Raw genomic sequence first — 17,585 nt, 5'->3', positions numbered from 1 at the left:
AACCGATAATTCGAAGAGAAATACAAAGATATCAAATCATGCATATAAGATTTCAGAGAAGATTCAAATAATATTCATAGATAAGCTGATCGTAAATCCACAATTCATCAAATCTCGACAAACACACCGCAAAACAAAATTACATCGGATAGATCTCCAAGAACATCGAGGAGAACATTGTATTGAAGATCAAAGAGAGAGAAGAAGCCATCTAGCTACTATCTATGGACCCGTAGGTCTGTGGTAAACTACTCACGCTTCATCGGAAGGGCAATAGAGTTGATGTAGATGCCCTCCGTGATCGAATCCCCCTCCGGCAGGATGCCGGAAAAAGACCCAAGATGGGATCTCACGGGAACAGAAGGTTACGGTGGCGGAAAAGTATTTTGGTTGATGCTTCTGTTGATATTGGAATATTTTTGATTTATAGAGCTGAGAGGGAGGTCGGTGGACTCCCGAGGGGCCCACAAGCCAGGGGCCTTGAGGGCTTGTGGTGCCCTTGGGACTCTTCTGACTTCATCTCCAAGTTCCATGGGTGTATTCTGGTTCAAGAAAAATCATCGTAAAGTTTTATTCCGTTTGGACTCCTTTGATATTTCTTTTCTGTAAAACTCAAAAACAAGGAAAAACAAAAAACTGGCACAGGGCTCTGGGTTATTAAGTTAGTCCCAAAAATAATATAAAATAGCATATTAATGCATATAGAACATCCAAAAGAGATAATATAATAGCATGGAATAAAAAAATTATAGATACATTGGAGACGTATCATCCACCCATGAAGGGTCCACGAAGAAGCAACCTTGTCTATCCCACCATGGCCATTGCCCACGAAGGACTTGCCTCACTCGGGTAGATCTTCACGAAGTAGGTGATCTCCTTGCCCTTACAAACTTCTTGGTTCAACTCCACAATCTTGTCAGAGGCTCCCAAGCGACACCTAACCAATCTAGGATACACCACTCTCCAAAAGGTAATAGATGTTGTGTTGATGATGAACTCCTTGCTCTTGTGCTTCAAATAATAGCCTCCCCAACACTCAACTCTCTCTCACGGATTTGGATATGGTGGAAGATGATTTGAGTGGAAAGCAACTTGGGGAAGGCTAGAAATCAAGAATCTTGTGGTAGGATTGGAATATCTTGATCTCAACACATGAGTAGGTGGTTCTCTTTGAGAAAATGTAAGCTGGAAGTGTAGGCACGTTCTGATGGCTCTCTCCCACATGGAGAAGGGGCTGGAGGGGTATATATAGCCTCCATGCAAAATCCAACCGTTACACACATTTGACCCAACTCGGTCAGACCGAACAGGAGAACTCGGTGAGACCGATTTAGTTCATAATGTGAAAGTTAGGAATCTCAGTGGGACCGACTGGAACAACTCGGTGGGACTGATGTGCTAGGGCTTAGGGCAAACATCAATTCAGTGGCACCGATTGCATCAACTCGGTTAGACCGAAGTGAAGCAACAAGGCAACCGAGTGAATGTCAAGCAAACTCGGTGGGACTGATTCCACATTTCGGTGAGGCCGAAATAATGCAACAAGCAACAGAGAGTTTGCAAGGGCATCTCAGTGAGACCGAGATCCGTATCGGTGTGACCAAAGTGTTTAGGGTTTCTGGCAGTGGCTATGTTAAATGAACTCGGTGGCGCTGGATAGAAGGTTTCGATGGGGCCGAGTTTGACTTTGGGTTTTGGACATATTTGGAATGAGAAAGTGGTTGATGGCTTTGGAGCAATATCACTAAGCATTTTGAGCAAGTAGACCATTAAGCAACACCTCATCCCCTTTTAATAGTATTGGCTTTCCTATGGACTCAATGTGATCTTGGATCACCAAAAAAGAAATGAAGAGTCTTGAGCTTTTGCCAACATGCGTCCTTAGCATTTTGAAGGGGTTCCTCATCCTCTTGTCCTTAACACGCCATTTTTGAACTTGTCTGAAATACACTTAGATGAAACATTAGTCCAACAAGAGATATGTTGACATTAATTACCAAAACCACCCAGGGAGCACTTGTGCTTTCACCATGCCACCCTTTGACTTCGGAAGCGCCATTTTATCCCAGCTCAGCCAATGCATCTTTCTTTTTTCCTTTCTCTACACCCACCAATATTGCCGCATCATCCGTGTTAGGTCATCACACACTGAAGAAGGCAAACAAAAAAAACTCGTAACATAAGCAGACATTTCTTGGGCAACACCTTTGATTAAAATTTCCTTATTGCCAAAAGGCATACACTGTTCACTCTAGTCAACTAACCTTCTACCAAGGCTTGACTGTAGGGTCTCAAACGTACCTTCATTCATTCTTCCACCAGTCACTGGCAGGCCCAAATACCTAGGGCCAAAAACTAGCTGAGAAATATCCAGATTTCCCTTTAACATCATCAACCACAACATCAACGCAGTTATGAAAAAAAGATAGAACACTTTGAGGTGTTTATGAGTTTCCCCGTTGTCAAAGAACAAGTGCTCAACAAACCTTTAACCATCTATGCCTGTTGCCACGAAGCTTCAAAGAAATAGCAATGAATCATCTGCAAAACAATAAGTGTGAGATTGTCGATGCCCTCCGACAGATTTTCACCCTTCAGGCCATTGTCTGCCATAGACGTATGTGATACGTCTTCAACGTATCTAGAATTTTTTATTGTTCCATGCTCTTATAGTATCAATCGTGGATGTTTCATATGCAATTATATATCATTTTTGGACTAACCTATTAACCTAGTGCGAAGTGCTAGTTGCTGTTTTTTGACTATTTTTGGTTTTCCATGAAATCAGTACCAAACAAAGTCCAAACGCTACGAAACTTTTTGGATAAGAGATACCCTAGAAGCTTCGGGGAAAATGACGGGGTTTATTCATATTGGTTGGATTGACTTTGTCTTCATCATGTCATCTTGCTTAAGGCGTTACTTTGTTTTTATTAATTCAATACCCTAGATGCATGCTGGATAGCGGTCGATGGGTGGAGTAATAGTAGTAGATGCAGGCAGGAGTCGATCTACTTGTCTCAGACGTGATGCCTATATACATGATCATTGCCTTGAATATCGTCATAACTATGCGCTTTTCTACCAATTGCCCATCATTAATTTGTTTACCCACCGTATGTTTTTTGTTCGAGAGAGAAGCGCTAGTGAAAATTATGGCCCTCAGATCTACTTTTATCATATATAAAATCCAAAAATACCTTGCTACAATTTATTTACCGCTCTTTTATTTTGTGTTTTATTTTATCTATCTATCACTACGAGATTTGATCCTTGCATTTAACCGCCGAGGGGATTGACAACCCCCTTGTTTGTGTTGGGTGCAAGTATTTGTTTTTTTGTGTGTAGGTGTTGCTACAGAGGTTCTGCGTTGTTCTCTTACTGGATTGATAACCTTGGTTCTTAACTGAGGGAAATACTTATCTCTACTGTACTGCTTCATCCTCTCTTCTTCGAGAAAATCCCAACATAGCTCACAAGTAGGAGTATGCACCAAGGCAGATAGTGCAACCTTCCCTTCCCTTCCCCCCTCTCCCTCTCTCTCTCTCTCGTGCAATGAAGTTTTCCTAGTCCCCTCCTGCCTGCCTCTTGACGATATACAATCTTCCCTTTCACTCATTGATGCATATCTCTAATCCCTATGAGAAGTGATGACCAAGCGATCAAACTTTGTTCAGGTGACAATGCGCTAGGACCCGACACAACAGATGTGCGAGGGCGATAGATGAAATTTCTCCCGAATAGGATGCAATATCAAATGTGGTGACTGATCTTTTCTCCAGCTGATTTCAAATTCATTGTTGTTGCGTAGTCTTGTTATCCTTGAGCATTGGCCACAACGTCTAAGCTCAAACATCTATGGTTGATCTTGAAGCGATCCTCAACCTTCACACACTTTCCAAGGGAAAACCCACAAGCTTGGAAGCTCCTGAACGATTCCGAATGTTTATGAGTCCCCACAACTCCACGAGTGACACACACAATGAAGAACTTAGAAGGGAAATTCAATTATTGATGAGTGGAATCTTGGATATAGGTGGTGTGTCTTTGTTCCATCTCTCAGATGGAAGAATGTATTTCGGGGAGGAGATCTCATAACCAAACATGCTAGCTCATCGGGAGAATAATCATGGACATAACCCCCTTCCAATTTTGTTCATGTTACTTTGTCACCGTGACCCATCTGGGGCATCTAGAGTCTAGACTACTTATGGACTTTTAGGCGGAAAGTGTTCTGAATGGTTTCAATGCATTATTCGTGATGAGGTTACTGACCCAAGGCTCACTCGAGTAGATCCTCTAGATAAACATGTAGGCTACAAAGACAAAATGGTAGACGAACCTTTTGGTGGTTTCTCTCACGGATCAGGAGTGTCTGTAGGATTTGGGCCGGACATTGATCCCAACTGTCGTCACTATTAATAGTGCGATCTTCTTATAACATAGCATAATGTCTTTTACCAAGAGCACCCGCAACATTGTCCCAGGAGGGGTTGTTGAGAGTGTCTTGTTTTGCATGGCGCATATCGAAAACCGATAAACGAAATGTCATGATAGGATCATTACCTGTTAATGAATGCTTGTGCAACGGACCTTCCTATTGATTTATTATAATGCTCATCTAATACACTAGATGACTTGGAAGGAGGGAAATATGGCACATGAAGCGGGTACCAACAACAGTTATATATACCGAGTACACTATAAATGCCCTAGCAATACACATTCCACGAGATGCCCCAATGTGTTGTACTAAAGAATTGAGAAATTATCTAATTCATCAAAAAAATTATGCTCGCCAATATTTATCGGCATCCACCTAGGCACGTCAACAAAGCACAACATTTTAAAAAAGAAATAAAACTTTTGTTGAAATTATATCATCAAATATAGAAATAAAGAAGAAGAGATTAAAAAAAATAGAAACAAAAAACCCTAACAACAACTAAGAGAACCCAAAATGAGAAATAATTTTTGATGACATTATTACATCATCAAATATGGAAAAAAAGAAGAAGAGAAGGAAAAAAATAAAGAGAAACGAAAAACCCTAACAACAACTAAGAGAACCCAAAATCAGCCCATAAACCCATAAATCCGGCAAGGCAAACCCAAAATAGTGAGAAGAAAAGCCACCCCCGTCTCAACAACTCGGCAGCAAGGAAGGGAAAGGAAGGAGCAAAGCAAACCCTCCCGTCGTCCCCCCCTCCGCCGTTATATTAACCCCACCTCCGCCTCCGCCCCCCTCTCTCTCCCCCCGTCTCCGCCCCCTCCACTCAGATTCCTCCGCGCCTCCATGGACGACCTCGAGCAGGCCATCCTGCTCGCCTCCGACTCCCCCGCCGCGGCCTCCGCCTCCCCGGCCGTCCGCGAGGAGGCGCTCGCCTTCTGCGCCCGCGCCCGCGACGAGTCTCCGCCCTCCTCGCTCCTCCGCCTCTGCCTCTCCGGCCTCGCCTCCTCGCCCCACGCGCACGTCCACTTCTGGTGCCTCCAGTCCCTCCACGACGCGCTCCTCCGCCGCCGCATCGCCCTCCCCGACGACCTCGCCCTGCTCCGCTCCTCCCTCCTCTCCCTCGCCTCCGCCTCCAACGCCGCCTCCCCGCCCTTCCTCCGCAACAAGCTCGCCCAGCTCGTAGCCCTCCTCGTCCGCCTCGACTACCCGCATGTCTACCCCTCCTACTTCCTCGACCTCCTCCCGCCCTCGCCGCCGCAGTCGGGCCCCACGGACATGTTCGCCCGCGTCCTCATCTCCCTGGACGACGACCTGCTCTCCCAGGACTACCCTCGCAACGCCGACGAGACCGCCGACGCCTGCAGGGTCAAGGACGCCATGCGAGCGCAGTGCGTGCCCCAGATCGCCCGCCACTGGCACGACGCCGCCGCCACTCTTGGTGCGGCCGACCCTCCCACTGCCGCCGTAGCCCTTGATGCGGCGCGCAGGTGCATCTCCTGGATCGATGTTGCGCTGGTCGCCAATGATGTGTTTGTTCCTCTTCTATTTGACATTGCCCTGTCCCCTGCAAGTGCTGCCCCTCTTGCCGCGGCGGCGGTGGGGTGTCTCTCTGCCGTGGCTGCAAAGAGGATGGATGCAAGGGCGAAGGTGGCGTTGCTCAGGTCACTCTTGTCTGCACAGCAGGGGCTTGGTAGCCCAGACAGTGGGTTAAAGATGGCATCTTTGGTGACGACTTATGCTGTGGAGGCTCTTGCCTGTTATCGCAAGCTTGGCCCTAGCGATGCCGATGGAGCCGCGGCATTGGAAATGCTCGAAGAGGTGCTACCAGCTGTATTTTCGGCAGCAGAAAGCTGCTATGAGGAGGATGTTGATTCTGGTTCCGTGCTTGAGTTCTTAGCTGGCTACGTCAGTACGATGAAGGCTCCATCTGAGAAGCAGCTGGGGCACTTGGGGCGGATCTTAGAGGTGGTGCGGCAGCAAATGACATATGACCCAGTTTACAGGGTGCATCTTGATGTGCTCGACAAGATCGGGAAGGAGGAGGAGGACATGATGGCGGAGCAACGGAAGGATTTAGTGGCATTGTTCCGCAACATTTGTCGGGTAGCGCCAGCTGCCACACAGCAGTTCATAAAGGGGTTGATTGTGACGGCGCTCTCATCCGCAGAAGCTACCGTTGAGGATGTTGAGGTCACTCTTAGTCTTTTGTACCGGCTCGGGGAAGCAGTGAGTGAGGAGGAGATCCGTACTGGGTCTGGGCTGCTCGGGGAGCTTGTGCCCATGCTTCTTTCTGCGAGATTTTCGTGCCACTCACACCGCTTAGTTGCATTGGTGTATCTTGAGACAGTTACACGCTACATCAAGTTCATGCAAGAGAATGTACAGTATGTGCCACACCTTCTTGCTGCATTCTTGGATGAGCGTGGCATACACCATCAGAATTCCCATGTGAGCCGCCGTGCGGGATACTTGTTCATGAAAGCTGTCAAGTTGTTGAAGGCAAAGCTAGTCCCTTACTTGGATACCATTTTGCAGGTATTTCCTTGCCCGTTTTTTAGATACACACACCATCTAGTTTATTGTGCTAGATCTGAGGCTGTTTTGTTTGTGAGTTAGAGCTTGGAAGATGTCCTAGGACAATTCACTTCTATGGACTGGGCAAATAAAGAGGCAAAGCTCTCCAGCTCAGAGGATGGCAGCCAGATTTTTGAGGTGCATTGTCCATCTGTCTCTATAGCATAACTTGGCTTGCACCTAGCTGTTTATGTTCTTTAATTGGAATACTGAACTTGGACCACTGGCATGATTTCTTATTGCAGGCTGTGGGGTTGTTGATCGGTATTGAAGAGGTATCACCAGAGAAGCAGGTTCAGTGCTTGACAGCTTTGCTGAATCCTCTCTGTCATCAGGTGATTGTTTCCCTTCTGTCCAATATGATAGCTCTAGTTCTATAGGAGAGAGGGAACTTACTGGGTTAAGTGAAAATCAATTCCAGATCGAGTCGCTTGTTATGGGTGCCAAAGCACAAGGACTTGAAGAATCATCCCCGAGAGCTACAAGTCTTCTACAGATTGTTGTTGCATTGAATATGGTTACCAAGGTATGCTTTACATTTGCACCTAAGAAGAAATGATCAATAGGACAATCCTGTATTCTGTGGGGTAGTATACTGAGCCATGTCTGGTATTTTTTCTTCCGTGTTCTGGTCATATTTTCTAATCTAGTTCTGATTTACTCTCCTGTAAATTTCTAGTTCTGTACATGTGTATCACATCCTTACTTAATTCGGCTGTTGTCTTTTCTAGGGCTTTAATGAACGCCTCGTGATGATAAGTAGGCCAACAATCGGTGTAATGTTAAAAAAGGTAAATTCTATCATTCTTTACTTCCACGTTTTCACTTAATCTTTTGCGTGGTGATGTTTGCTTGTTGTTAAGTAGCATATGCAAGTGGCTGGTGAAGAGGACATTTGCCAAGTCCTTGATTACTCTGCATCAATAAGCAACATATCCATGATCTTTGTTTTACTCTTCTTCTGATGCGATATTTTCTTACCACTTTGTCTTCAGACCCTTGATGTTGTTCTACAACTCCTTGTTTCATTTCCTAATGTGAGGCCCCTGCGATCAAAGGTAAATCTGAACCTGTTTCTTTAAGATCCTCTTTAGTTCACTGTTTGGATGATTAACCACTTCAAACTCATGCAAATGTAGGTCATATCCTTTCTGCACCGCATGATTGAGATATTAGGAATCTCGGTGCTTCCATGTATTCCGATCGCACTAAGACAATTGCTGGTTCATAACGAGGTATTTGTTTTTTTGCTTATGTTAATTTGAATTTACCCTTCTTGGTTCTTCGTTTGCTATCCCTGCTGATGTGTGTAGTACCTGCAGCACTTAGGTTTCTTTTCTCAGTAACAGTTCCTTCTGCAGTATTTCTTTGAGGGAAAAGGGTAGGAGAAGGATCCTACTGTATATATGCAGAAAATATAATACAAAAACATGTTCTTTATATCTGTTGAAAAGGAAACGAAATCATGCCAAACACAGCAATGTAGGACTGTAGGAAGAATTCATTCTGCTCCCAAAACTTATAAGAGATCTCGGTAGTGAATATGCAATGTCCATGAATGAATTTGTATGTATAACCACTTGAGTCGTGCTCCTCGTTTCTTGAATGGAAAAAGAATATTAAATGCCTCTTCTCAGTTACTCCCGTTTCTTGGATATACTTAGCACAAATTTCTTTCTGGTACCCGTCGAACTTCATACTAGCTGCATATTATTATTACTTCGAGCAACCTTCTGTCACTTGTGTACTCTTTTATTAAAAAGATAGGCTTCCTGCAGCTAAAATTATGTTGCTCCATCTGGGCTGCTCACATCATTATTTGTTTCCATACAGGCAAAAGATATGGTCGATTTCCTTGTATTGGTAAACCAAATAATATGCAAGTTTAATTCTTCAGCAAGTGGCATACTGGAGGATGTCTTTCCTACTATTGCAAGTCGTTTGTCTGTGATACTGTCACAAGATGCCTTTTCTACTGGTCCTGCAGGCAATACCGAGGTAAAGTTAATCACATCTGTAAACAATAGCTTAAGTTATTTTCATGTTTAGTAGCTTCCTGTTCTTGTATTCGTCTCTGTGATCCTAGAATGCTAAATGCTAGTTCCTCCATCCCAAAATAAATGTCTCAACTTTAGTACATCGTACTTTACTAGTGCCTTCTAGATCTAAATGTATTGGATTGATAGGCATATACACGTACCACATGAACCTCTTTGTTACCCGTGTGTCATACTTCCTTTCTTTGTTTCTTTCTGATGGTGCAACTCCAGCTAACCTCTGGCAAAACTATCTACTGACATCGAAAAGCTTTTCAGTACTGCCCATCTTAGTCATTATACTCGGTGGCATTACCTTAAGTGGCCATATACCACTTAACTCAATATCTTTCGTTTTGTAAGCATTTGGATCTTGCAGTATTTGATAGTTTGTCGTGTGCTTGGGCTTGGGCTTTCGGGCAACCCACCCCAGGGGTTCTGATTAAGGGCGAGTGGTCCCCTTTGTCATTGGTCTTCACATGTTCCATTAAAGACATACATCCCTCTCTGTAAATTCCGCCTCTCTTTCTTTCTTGATGAATTGGTGGCGCTCCTGCTGGTTGCTCTTTTTATTGCAATAATGTAGTTGTATACGTCACCTCACCTTGTGTAGCTAGCTTTTGTCCCTGGCTAGTTTACTGCCCCCATCCATTAATTCTACCTACTTTCCTTGTTCTGGTAGGCGTCAATTGGGTTCTAGATGAATTACAGGCTTCCTTATATACTGTATTCATTTCTTACTGTTGCAGGAAATGCGTGAACTGCAAGAGCTGCAGAGGACATTATACACATTCCTCCATGGGATGGTTACACATGATTTGTCTGCAGTTCTCCTTGCTCCTACCTGTAGGCAGTATTTGGAAACCATAATGCAGTTACTTTTGTTTACTTCATGCAGTCATAAAGATATACTGCTCCGGAAGGTCAGGATTCTAGTTATCTTGATTTACAATATTTCTTTTTATTATAGCTATGTTCCCCTCCTTTTTTTCCTGCGATGAAATATAGCTATGTTCTCCACTTCCACTGTTCACTTACACCTTGATTATGGTTTTGTTAGGCGTGTGTGCAGATTTTTGTCAAACTTATAAAAGACTGGTGCACTACATCCAAAGCTGATGATAAGGTATTGCTGTGTTCACTCCGTGTGATCTTGCGCTGTTAAGTGTCTCTCTAGTACCTGGACAGTTGTATTACTCAAATCTCATGTGTTCCTGTTTTTACTTTCTTGTTTCATCAGCTTCCTGGCTTCCGAGTATTCATGATTGAGAAGTTTGCTACTGGTTGCTGTTTATACAGTGTCCTTGACAAATCATTTGATTTACGTGATGCAAATACGGTAATAATCTTGCAGCTTGCAATCCTTGTGTTTGTTGTGTTGAAAGTAAACTTTACATGATTATTTGGCTGTTTGTCCGGCTCTATCTGAACCTCAGTAAACTTAGTGACACCCATCTTAGTGGGAGCTATAGGCATCAAATTTTGTGAACACTGCAACTTCCAGTGGTGATAGTTACTTTGTATTATATTGCATTACTTGGTAAGTTAGATTTCTGACCGCCTACACCAGGTTTACTTGGTAAGTGGTGATAGTTAAATTTCGGATGACCACAGTTCCAAAGTAATATAAATTTCAACTTGTGCAGCATGATTATTTAGTCTGTTGTCCCGTAGTTCATATCAGCTTTCTTAAATATCCTGGGAATTTCACTCAAGAAAAATAAAATCTAGTTCTGTCATTGTAACGGAAATTCTAAACCTTACACTTAGTGTAATATGGCTGTATGAAGCCTCTATTTCTGTGACGTTCCAGAGTGAAGAGTTGCATTAAGATCTTATTAGCCATATGCTGTTTTTAATCCATCCAATTTTGTAACTGAATCATCCTTAGAGATTACCCCACCATCTTGGGTCCTTCCCCTAGAGAGGACCGGGGTGGACGGATGTAGATGGGATTTTGAAAAATCCCAAACGATATGTTCCAGAAAAGCGTAAGGCGATGGGATGTACCCTTACATATGAAATTTATATAATTTTAGTTCTCAGCTACACACTATATCAATCTGATCTTTGGCAAAAAAGAAAGTACATGTATCATTGCCCATAATCTGAAGCTAACCTGTTAAATTTTCTACTACTATGCAAGGGATTGTAGAACACTTACCTGGTCAGTTCCATTTTAACTGGGGAAAACTTTGTTTTTGCCACTCTAGCTTTTCCCTTAAACTGATCGAGTTGTACAAAACGAATTGCTGAGTTCGCCATCCTAGACAAGTGATTTTGTTGATTCATGATGATGATTGATAATTAGAGTGCGTGGAGTCAAAACTGAACATGTACTAATGCAGTTCAGACAGTTGTAGCTGTTAATCTGGAATCAATTGTAATGTGGGTTCCATAGAGCACCAGTATGTTTTGTTGAATTTCAGAATTCCGGTGTCGTCATTTTGCAGCAGTATTGTAGTTAAAATCTACATGCTGTTGCATGGTGATATATTGACCAATTTTTTATATCCAAAAGTACATGGTGATGTATTGACCAATTGGTTTATTTCTTCTAGCTTGTTGTCTTTGGTGAAATTGTGATGGCTCAGAAGGTTATGTATGAAAGATTCGGGGAGGACTTCATTGTAAATTTTGTAGCAAAAGCTCTTCCAGAAGCTCACTGCCCACCGGAGCTAGCTGAACAGTACTACCAAAAGTTACAGGTACAATCTTATCTTGACCTCATGTCATTTCTGGTTCCTAATCTATATTTATATCTATATAAATGTATGGTGGATCAGAGGAACCACCTTTGTTCTTAGGACTAGAAATTCTCTCGTGATTAAGAGAAAAAGAGTAGAATCTACAGCACACACAACTTATTATGTTGGAGCCAGATTATGATTGCCGATTTATCTATGTCAACATTATATCTATTACTCCCTCTGTAAACTTTTATAAGACCTCTTAGATCACTGCAAAAGTTTACAGAGGGAGTACATTAGTACAAGGGTACAACAAATACAACTTGTGCTTCAGTCACTGGCTTTACAGTGTACAGCAAATACGACTATATTCTCAATTGTAAACATATAAGTTGAGCGGGCAATTTTACCAGTTGCTGTAGTAATATCAGAATAGACATTGAAGTTACTATATGCAGACTCAAAAGGTTGAATTACTGTTCTCAAAAACTGAACCTACATGTCTGTGGACTATTTTTTCTACTGGACTATTGTCAGGTTGATGGATGTGCCATCAGTATGACGTTTAAGTTAGGAAACTGTTATTAGTATCATCTCTTAGGAAACAAAATGTAGTTGTATTCACACGGTGAGTATATACTACTCCCTCCGTCCCATAATATAAGATCATTTCGCAAGCTTTTAGCTTGTGAAACGATCTTATATTATGGGACGGAGGGAGTAGCTCTTAACTTGTGACTTGAGAGAAATGGTGATGGATGAACTGTTGGATCTCAGGGCTATTCTGTTGCCTGGGGACGCTTTTTGGCCTGTGGGTTCCATAGCTGGTCTGGTTGGAGAGGATAGTTGGGGTTAGGGTCTTAGGTATTAGGGAAACTAGAGTTTATCTACCGTTTCCTTGAATCCCTGGTGTGCCAGTTTGTATCCAGTTAGAGTTGGTTCCACACAGCTCTAATTGGAGGGTTTAGTCATCTTTTGTTTGCCCTATTGCTTTGGGAAGGTTGCTTAATTGAGACTTGAAAGTAACATTGATTAGTCGATGACTCCCATCTTTTGTTTGTCCTATTACTCTGTGAGGGTTGTTTCTTTGTAATGTGGAATAATTATACATGCTGTCATGATTCATGAATACCTGATCTTATTTGTAGCATATTAAAGTCTTCACTTTGTAATAGAATATTTCTTGTTGTAATCAAAGTAGTTTTTTTTTTCTTCAACAGGGAAACGACATAAAGGCATTCAGGTCATTTTATCAATCACTTATCGAGAAAATAAGACAACAGCAGAATGGGAGTCTTGTGTTCAGATAGCATCATCCTATTCATTTTCAATCTGTTTGCCAGAAGACTCGTCAGCTGTATGATTTGAGTATAGGTAGTTATTTCTGACTTATTTACGTTGTTTTTTTTCCTATCTATTTTGCCACTATTATTTCAATCCTAATTTCTTTGTTTAATTCATTAAAATTTGCAGGGTAGTTGTATCAGTGATGTATATAAAGCTACCATTTCTGAGATTAGAAGGTATTGTCTTGCCATTCACATAGTTATTTTTTCCTATCTATTATTATCTTGCTATGTATGTTCCATCTTTTTTGTATTCTTAAGAACTGTGCATCTTATCGGTCAATTCTTCCATTCTGATGGCTTAACGAACCTATAGAGATTTGTAAGAGCGGAAGTCCTGAATGCATTTATCATGAATTCCATAAACATGTCTTTCACCAAGCAGTGTAATGCGATGCATCCTTTTGAACTTTTGGTGGTAGTCTGTTTAAAGTTTTCATTATTTCCGTTCGCATCTTCGATAAACTAAATATTTATACGCACTTTCACCCACCATTCCTCATTTTAGTTGTGTGCTATCTGCATACAGTTTGAACTGGCCTTTTGTATGCTTGCAGATGTATAATGCGGGAACATTTTTACAGACCTGCCGTGGCGAAGTTGACTGTTCACCGCATGTCATCGGATGCAGGGAAGTATAACCCAAGAGTTTGTCATGAGAGAAGAAAAAATACAGGGTTCCATTTATTCGTTTGGAGACTTCTCCCCAAAGTGAATTGGTTGTTTGTTCTCCTACCCGGGCTTGAAATTTTGTAAGGCAATCTCAGTGAGCTAAATAGCCGGGATTGAAAGAGTTGTGTGTGTGGGCCGTGTTTTTCCTGACAGAAAGTTGTCGCACCGCCTGTTGTCGTGTACCAAATTTTGTCTGAGCTTATGTGGTTGGTTTCCACCCCCATTTAGTTAGCTGGGGGTGCTGTACAGACTCTATAATGTTCACCTTATTCGCCCATCCGATGATCTAGTAACCGCAGTGGTATCACTCTGGTAGTACGCAAGGTTTGAGCTGCTGGATGTCTTCTCATCTCAAAGCGTGCAAATTAGAATATTTCCTCGCCTTGTTCCACCCGTCCTTTTTGAAGTTTCTGCAAATCTGAAGTTTCTTCCTTGTTCTGCCTATCCCTTTTTAGATTTTGGATCTTCGAAACAAAGAAGCCGCATGGTTTGATTCCGGGTCTTTGAAATAGAAGACTGCATTGTTGGTGTCTTGGTGACAACGATGTGGCCTCCTTCCCTGTCTTTGTCGAGTTACATCACCGTTAGGCAGAGTGCGCGCGTGCGTGTGTTTGGCTGGGATGGGATTGGGAAGGCCGACAAGAGGTTGGCATGGTCCGAGTCTCCGATCTTCTGGTCTTTGGCAAGGGAGTGGCCGTGAACAGTAATCCGTGCTGGAGACGGCTGTGGCCTGCTTTTATCATGTGCAACTATTGCCTTTGCAAATCTATTTGATTGCGCACAGTGGCCCATATGATTGTTGCCACAACACTGTTGCGAGTAGACTTGACAATCTTTTATCGCCATCGTGTGGAGCGCCGGCAGCTCAATGCAGCGTCCATGGCGTTCCCCCCTCTCGCCTTTCTTCCCCGCGACCCACTCTTTTTCCTCACTCCGCGGCCGTGCCTTGCGACCCACTCTCTTGCTTGCTCGGGCCGCCGTGCTCAGATGGCTGCGCCATGCTAAGCTCATCATCTGAATTCCTGGAATGTATAGAAGTGCATTACCAAGCGTTTGGAGAACTTTGGCGGTTCAAACAGAGTAGGAATTTTAGAATGCGTATTTAGAATTCTTTTCAGCCAAGGCAGCTCAAAGGCACGAGAGATAAGGAAAAACTGAAAAGCTTCTCAAACCAGAGTAGGAATTTTGTAATATTAGGGTTCCATGTCGAAATAGAGAAAAGGATGGTTTCCCTACATGTTTCCCTACACTCTTTTTCCTCACTCCGCGGCCGTGCCTTGCGACCCACTCTCTTGCTTGCTCGGGCCGCCGTGCTCAGATGGCTGCGCCATGCTAAGCTCATCATCTGAATTCCTGGAATGTATAGAAGTGCCTTACCAAGCGTTTGGAGAACTTTGGCGGTTCAAACAGAGTAGGAATTTAGAATGCGTATTTAGAATTCTTTTCAGCCAAGGCAGCTCAAAGGCACGAGAGATAAGGAAAAACTGAAAAGCTTCTCAAACCAGAGTAGGAATTTTGTAATATTAGGGTTCCATGTCGAAATAGAGAAAAGGATGGTTTCCCTACATGTTTCCCTACACTCTTTTTCCTCACTCCGCGGCCGTGCCTTGCGACCCACTCTCTTGCTTGCTCGGGCCGCCGTGCTCAGATGGCTGCGCCATGCTAAGCTCATCATCTGAATTCCTGGAATGTATAGAAGTGCATTACCAAGCGTTTGGAGAACTTTGGCGGTTCAAACAGAGTAGGAATTTTAGAATGCGTATTTAGAATTCTTTTCAGCCAAGGCAGCTCAAAGGCACGAGAGATAAGGAAAAACTGAAAAGCTTCTCAAACCAGAGTAGGAATTTTGTAATATTAGGGTTCCATGTCGAAATAGAGAAAAGGATGGTTTCCCTACATGTTTCCCTACACTCTTTTTCCTCACTCCGCGGCCGTGCCTTGCGACCCACTCTCTTGCTTGCTCGGGCCGCCGTGCTCAGATGGCTGCGCCATGCTAAGCTCATCATCTGAATTCCTGGAATGTATAGAAGTGCATTACCAAGCGTTTGGAGAACTTTGACGGTTCAAACAGAGTAGGAATTTTAGAATGCGTATTTAGAATTCTTTTCAGCCAAGGCAGCTCAAAGGCACGAGAGATAAGGAAAAACTGAAAAGCTTCTCAAACCAGAGTAGGAATTTTGTAATATTAGGGTTCCATGTCGAAATAGAGAAAAGGATGGTTTCCCTACATGTTGCTCCTAATCCTATGGTGGCTGTCAGACTCAGCGGTCTGAGGTCGCGTTCCTATCAGACTCTGGAAAGTCAGTCATTGCAAACTCATGTTTATGTGGTACAGCTAGAAAGGGGCCCTTCCCGGAGGAAAATGCCAATCAGACATGGGACCGTTCCAAAGTACCAGAATAGAGCTACGTTCCAATCAGGGCATAGATACCTGCCAAGTAGCTGAAAAATCATGCATCACAAACATTTCATGCAAGAAACAAAGAAGCATTCACCAAGATGAACTGGCCCCAACTCTTTTCTTTTTGCGGGAAAAACTGGCCCCAACTCGCCGCCTTTTGCGTCCACTTGTCCCGTTGCACTCAAGGGACTTCTATATGAATCCGGGGAATTAAAATCTCTAGGAATTTTCTCCGATACGCGCTGTTTGATTTTGTGTGACTGAATAGTCTATATTTTCATAGGACTCCTCCTATCTCATGAAAAAATCCCTTTGCTTTTTTGCGACGGAATCGATGCGTATTCAATCTGGACATGACATTGCGATCCTAAGTTTCTCCTATTTATGTGTGTTTGGAATCCTGCAAATCGTAGAGGCTCAACTCTCAGTTACTATTTGAGCGGATATTTGAATATTTGCAAACGACATAATAAGTTAACTAATTCTTCGGCAGAACTGTAATGTTTGCAAAAAATTGTCCATCTATTAAAAAAAGGCAGAACTGTAATGTTTGTTTCCAATGCTCGGGAAAACTAGCAAGTCCGGACAACATAACAAATAGCTGTTTCTGCCTCTCCATCGTGAGAAGAATCCAAGTTAATCAACAATGTTGGACGTCTACTTTTACATTGCGTAGTGTTAAGCGTGTTTACTAGGCTTTCATGTATTTTCTCATCGAAGTACTACGGACACTTACGGCACCACAATAATGGACACCTGTGCTAAAAGGCAGTTGGGTGGACACACTAAAAAGGATAAAACTCGCTAACAGTTGTGGAACTGCAGATTGGAGTGCGGAGCTAACTGTCTTTTCTAATATTCACAGTGGAGTTGTTTTGACATCCCAAGTCGGGGTTAGTTGACTTTCTCTTTTTCCCTCGCGACCGCGTCGCCCCCTGCAAGCGATCGGCCGCGCCTCCGTCCCCCTGCCCAGAGGCCCTCCCTCGCCACCTCTCCCCCGCCGTCGCCGGCGTGCGGTGCCGGGCTCAGGCGGCTCCGCCGCCAGCAGCGGCCCTTGCTTTTCCCCTCCCGGAGGCGATCCTGCGCGGGGCGGCGCGTCTTCTGGTGGTGCGCTCAGGCGACGGCGGTCTAGCACGGCGGCGGGGCAACCTACATCGTGAGAAATAGTTGTTTCTGCCTCTCCATCGTGAGAAGAACCCAAGTTACACAACAATTTTGGACATCTAATGTGTAGTGTTAGAGCATCTACCGCCGTGGTCACCTAATTTGACCCCCTATATACCCGCGGACACGTCCGGACGTGTCTACTGAAGGTGACCAGGCGAACCTCATTTCTTTTGTTCCACAGCCACATCCCTCATTTGTCTTATCCCAAATTCATAAACGGTGTTTCTACGTACATGATCATAG

At 43.5% G+C, this 17,585-nt stretch overlaps 1 protein-coding gene across 2 annotated transcripts; it reads left to right on the top strand.

Moving 5' to 3' along the window:
• The first annotated feature begins 5,235 nt into the window (after positions 1–5,235).
• On the top strand, positions 5,236–14,092 carry PSD (ARM repeat superfamily protein). 2 transcript variants are annotated; one of them, XM_048699521.2, is made up of 15 exons: positions 5,236–6,991; positions 7,073–7,168; positions 7,276–7,365; positions 7,452–7,556; positions 7,762–7,821; positions 8,026–8,088; positions 8,170–8,265; positions 8,864–9,028; positions 9,816–9,989; positions 10,127–10,192; positions 10,307–10,405; positions 11,628–11,774; positions 12,977–13,130; positions 13,230–13,279; positions 13,687–14,092. In XM_048699521.2, the coding sequence occupies exons 1-13, from the start codon at positions 5,300–5,302 to the stop codon at positions 13,064–13,066; spliced, it is 2,943 nt and encodes a 980-aa protein (XP_048555478.2). In that variant the 5' UTR covers positions 5,236–5,299; the 3' UTR covers positions 13,067–13,130; positions 13,230–13,279; positions 13,687–14,092. The 2 variants fall into 2 exon arrangements, with proteins under 2 accessions (XP_048555478.2, XP_048555476.2); XM_048699519.2 differs by having other exon boundaries at positions 5,237–6,991; positions 13,660–14,092.
• Positions 14,093–17,585: the final 3,493 nt, after the last annotated feature.

Source organism: Triticum urartu, chromosome 2A (genome assembly GCF_056163025.1).
Source record: "Triticum urartu cultivar PI428250 chromosome 2A, HENAU_Tu73, whole genome shotgun sequence".
In the NCBI taxonomy this organism is placed as follows: Eukaryota; Viridiplantae; Streptophyta; class Magnoliopsida; order Poales; family Poaceae; genus Triticum; species Triticum urartu.
The sequence above is the reverse complement of the archived record's forward strand: the minus strand, read 5'-3'. Positions and strand labels throughout refer to the sequence as shown.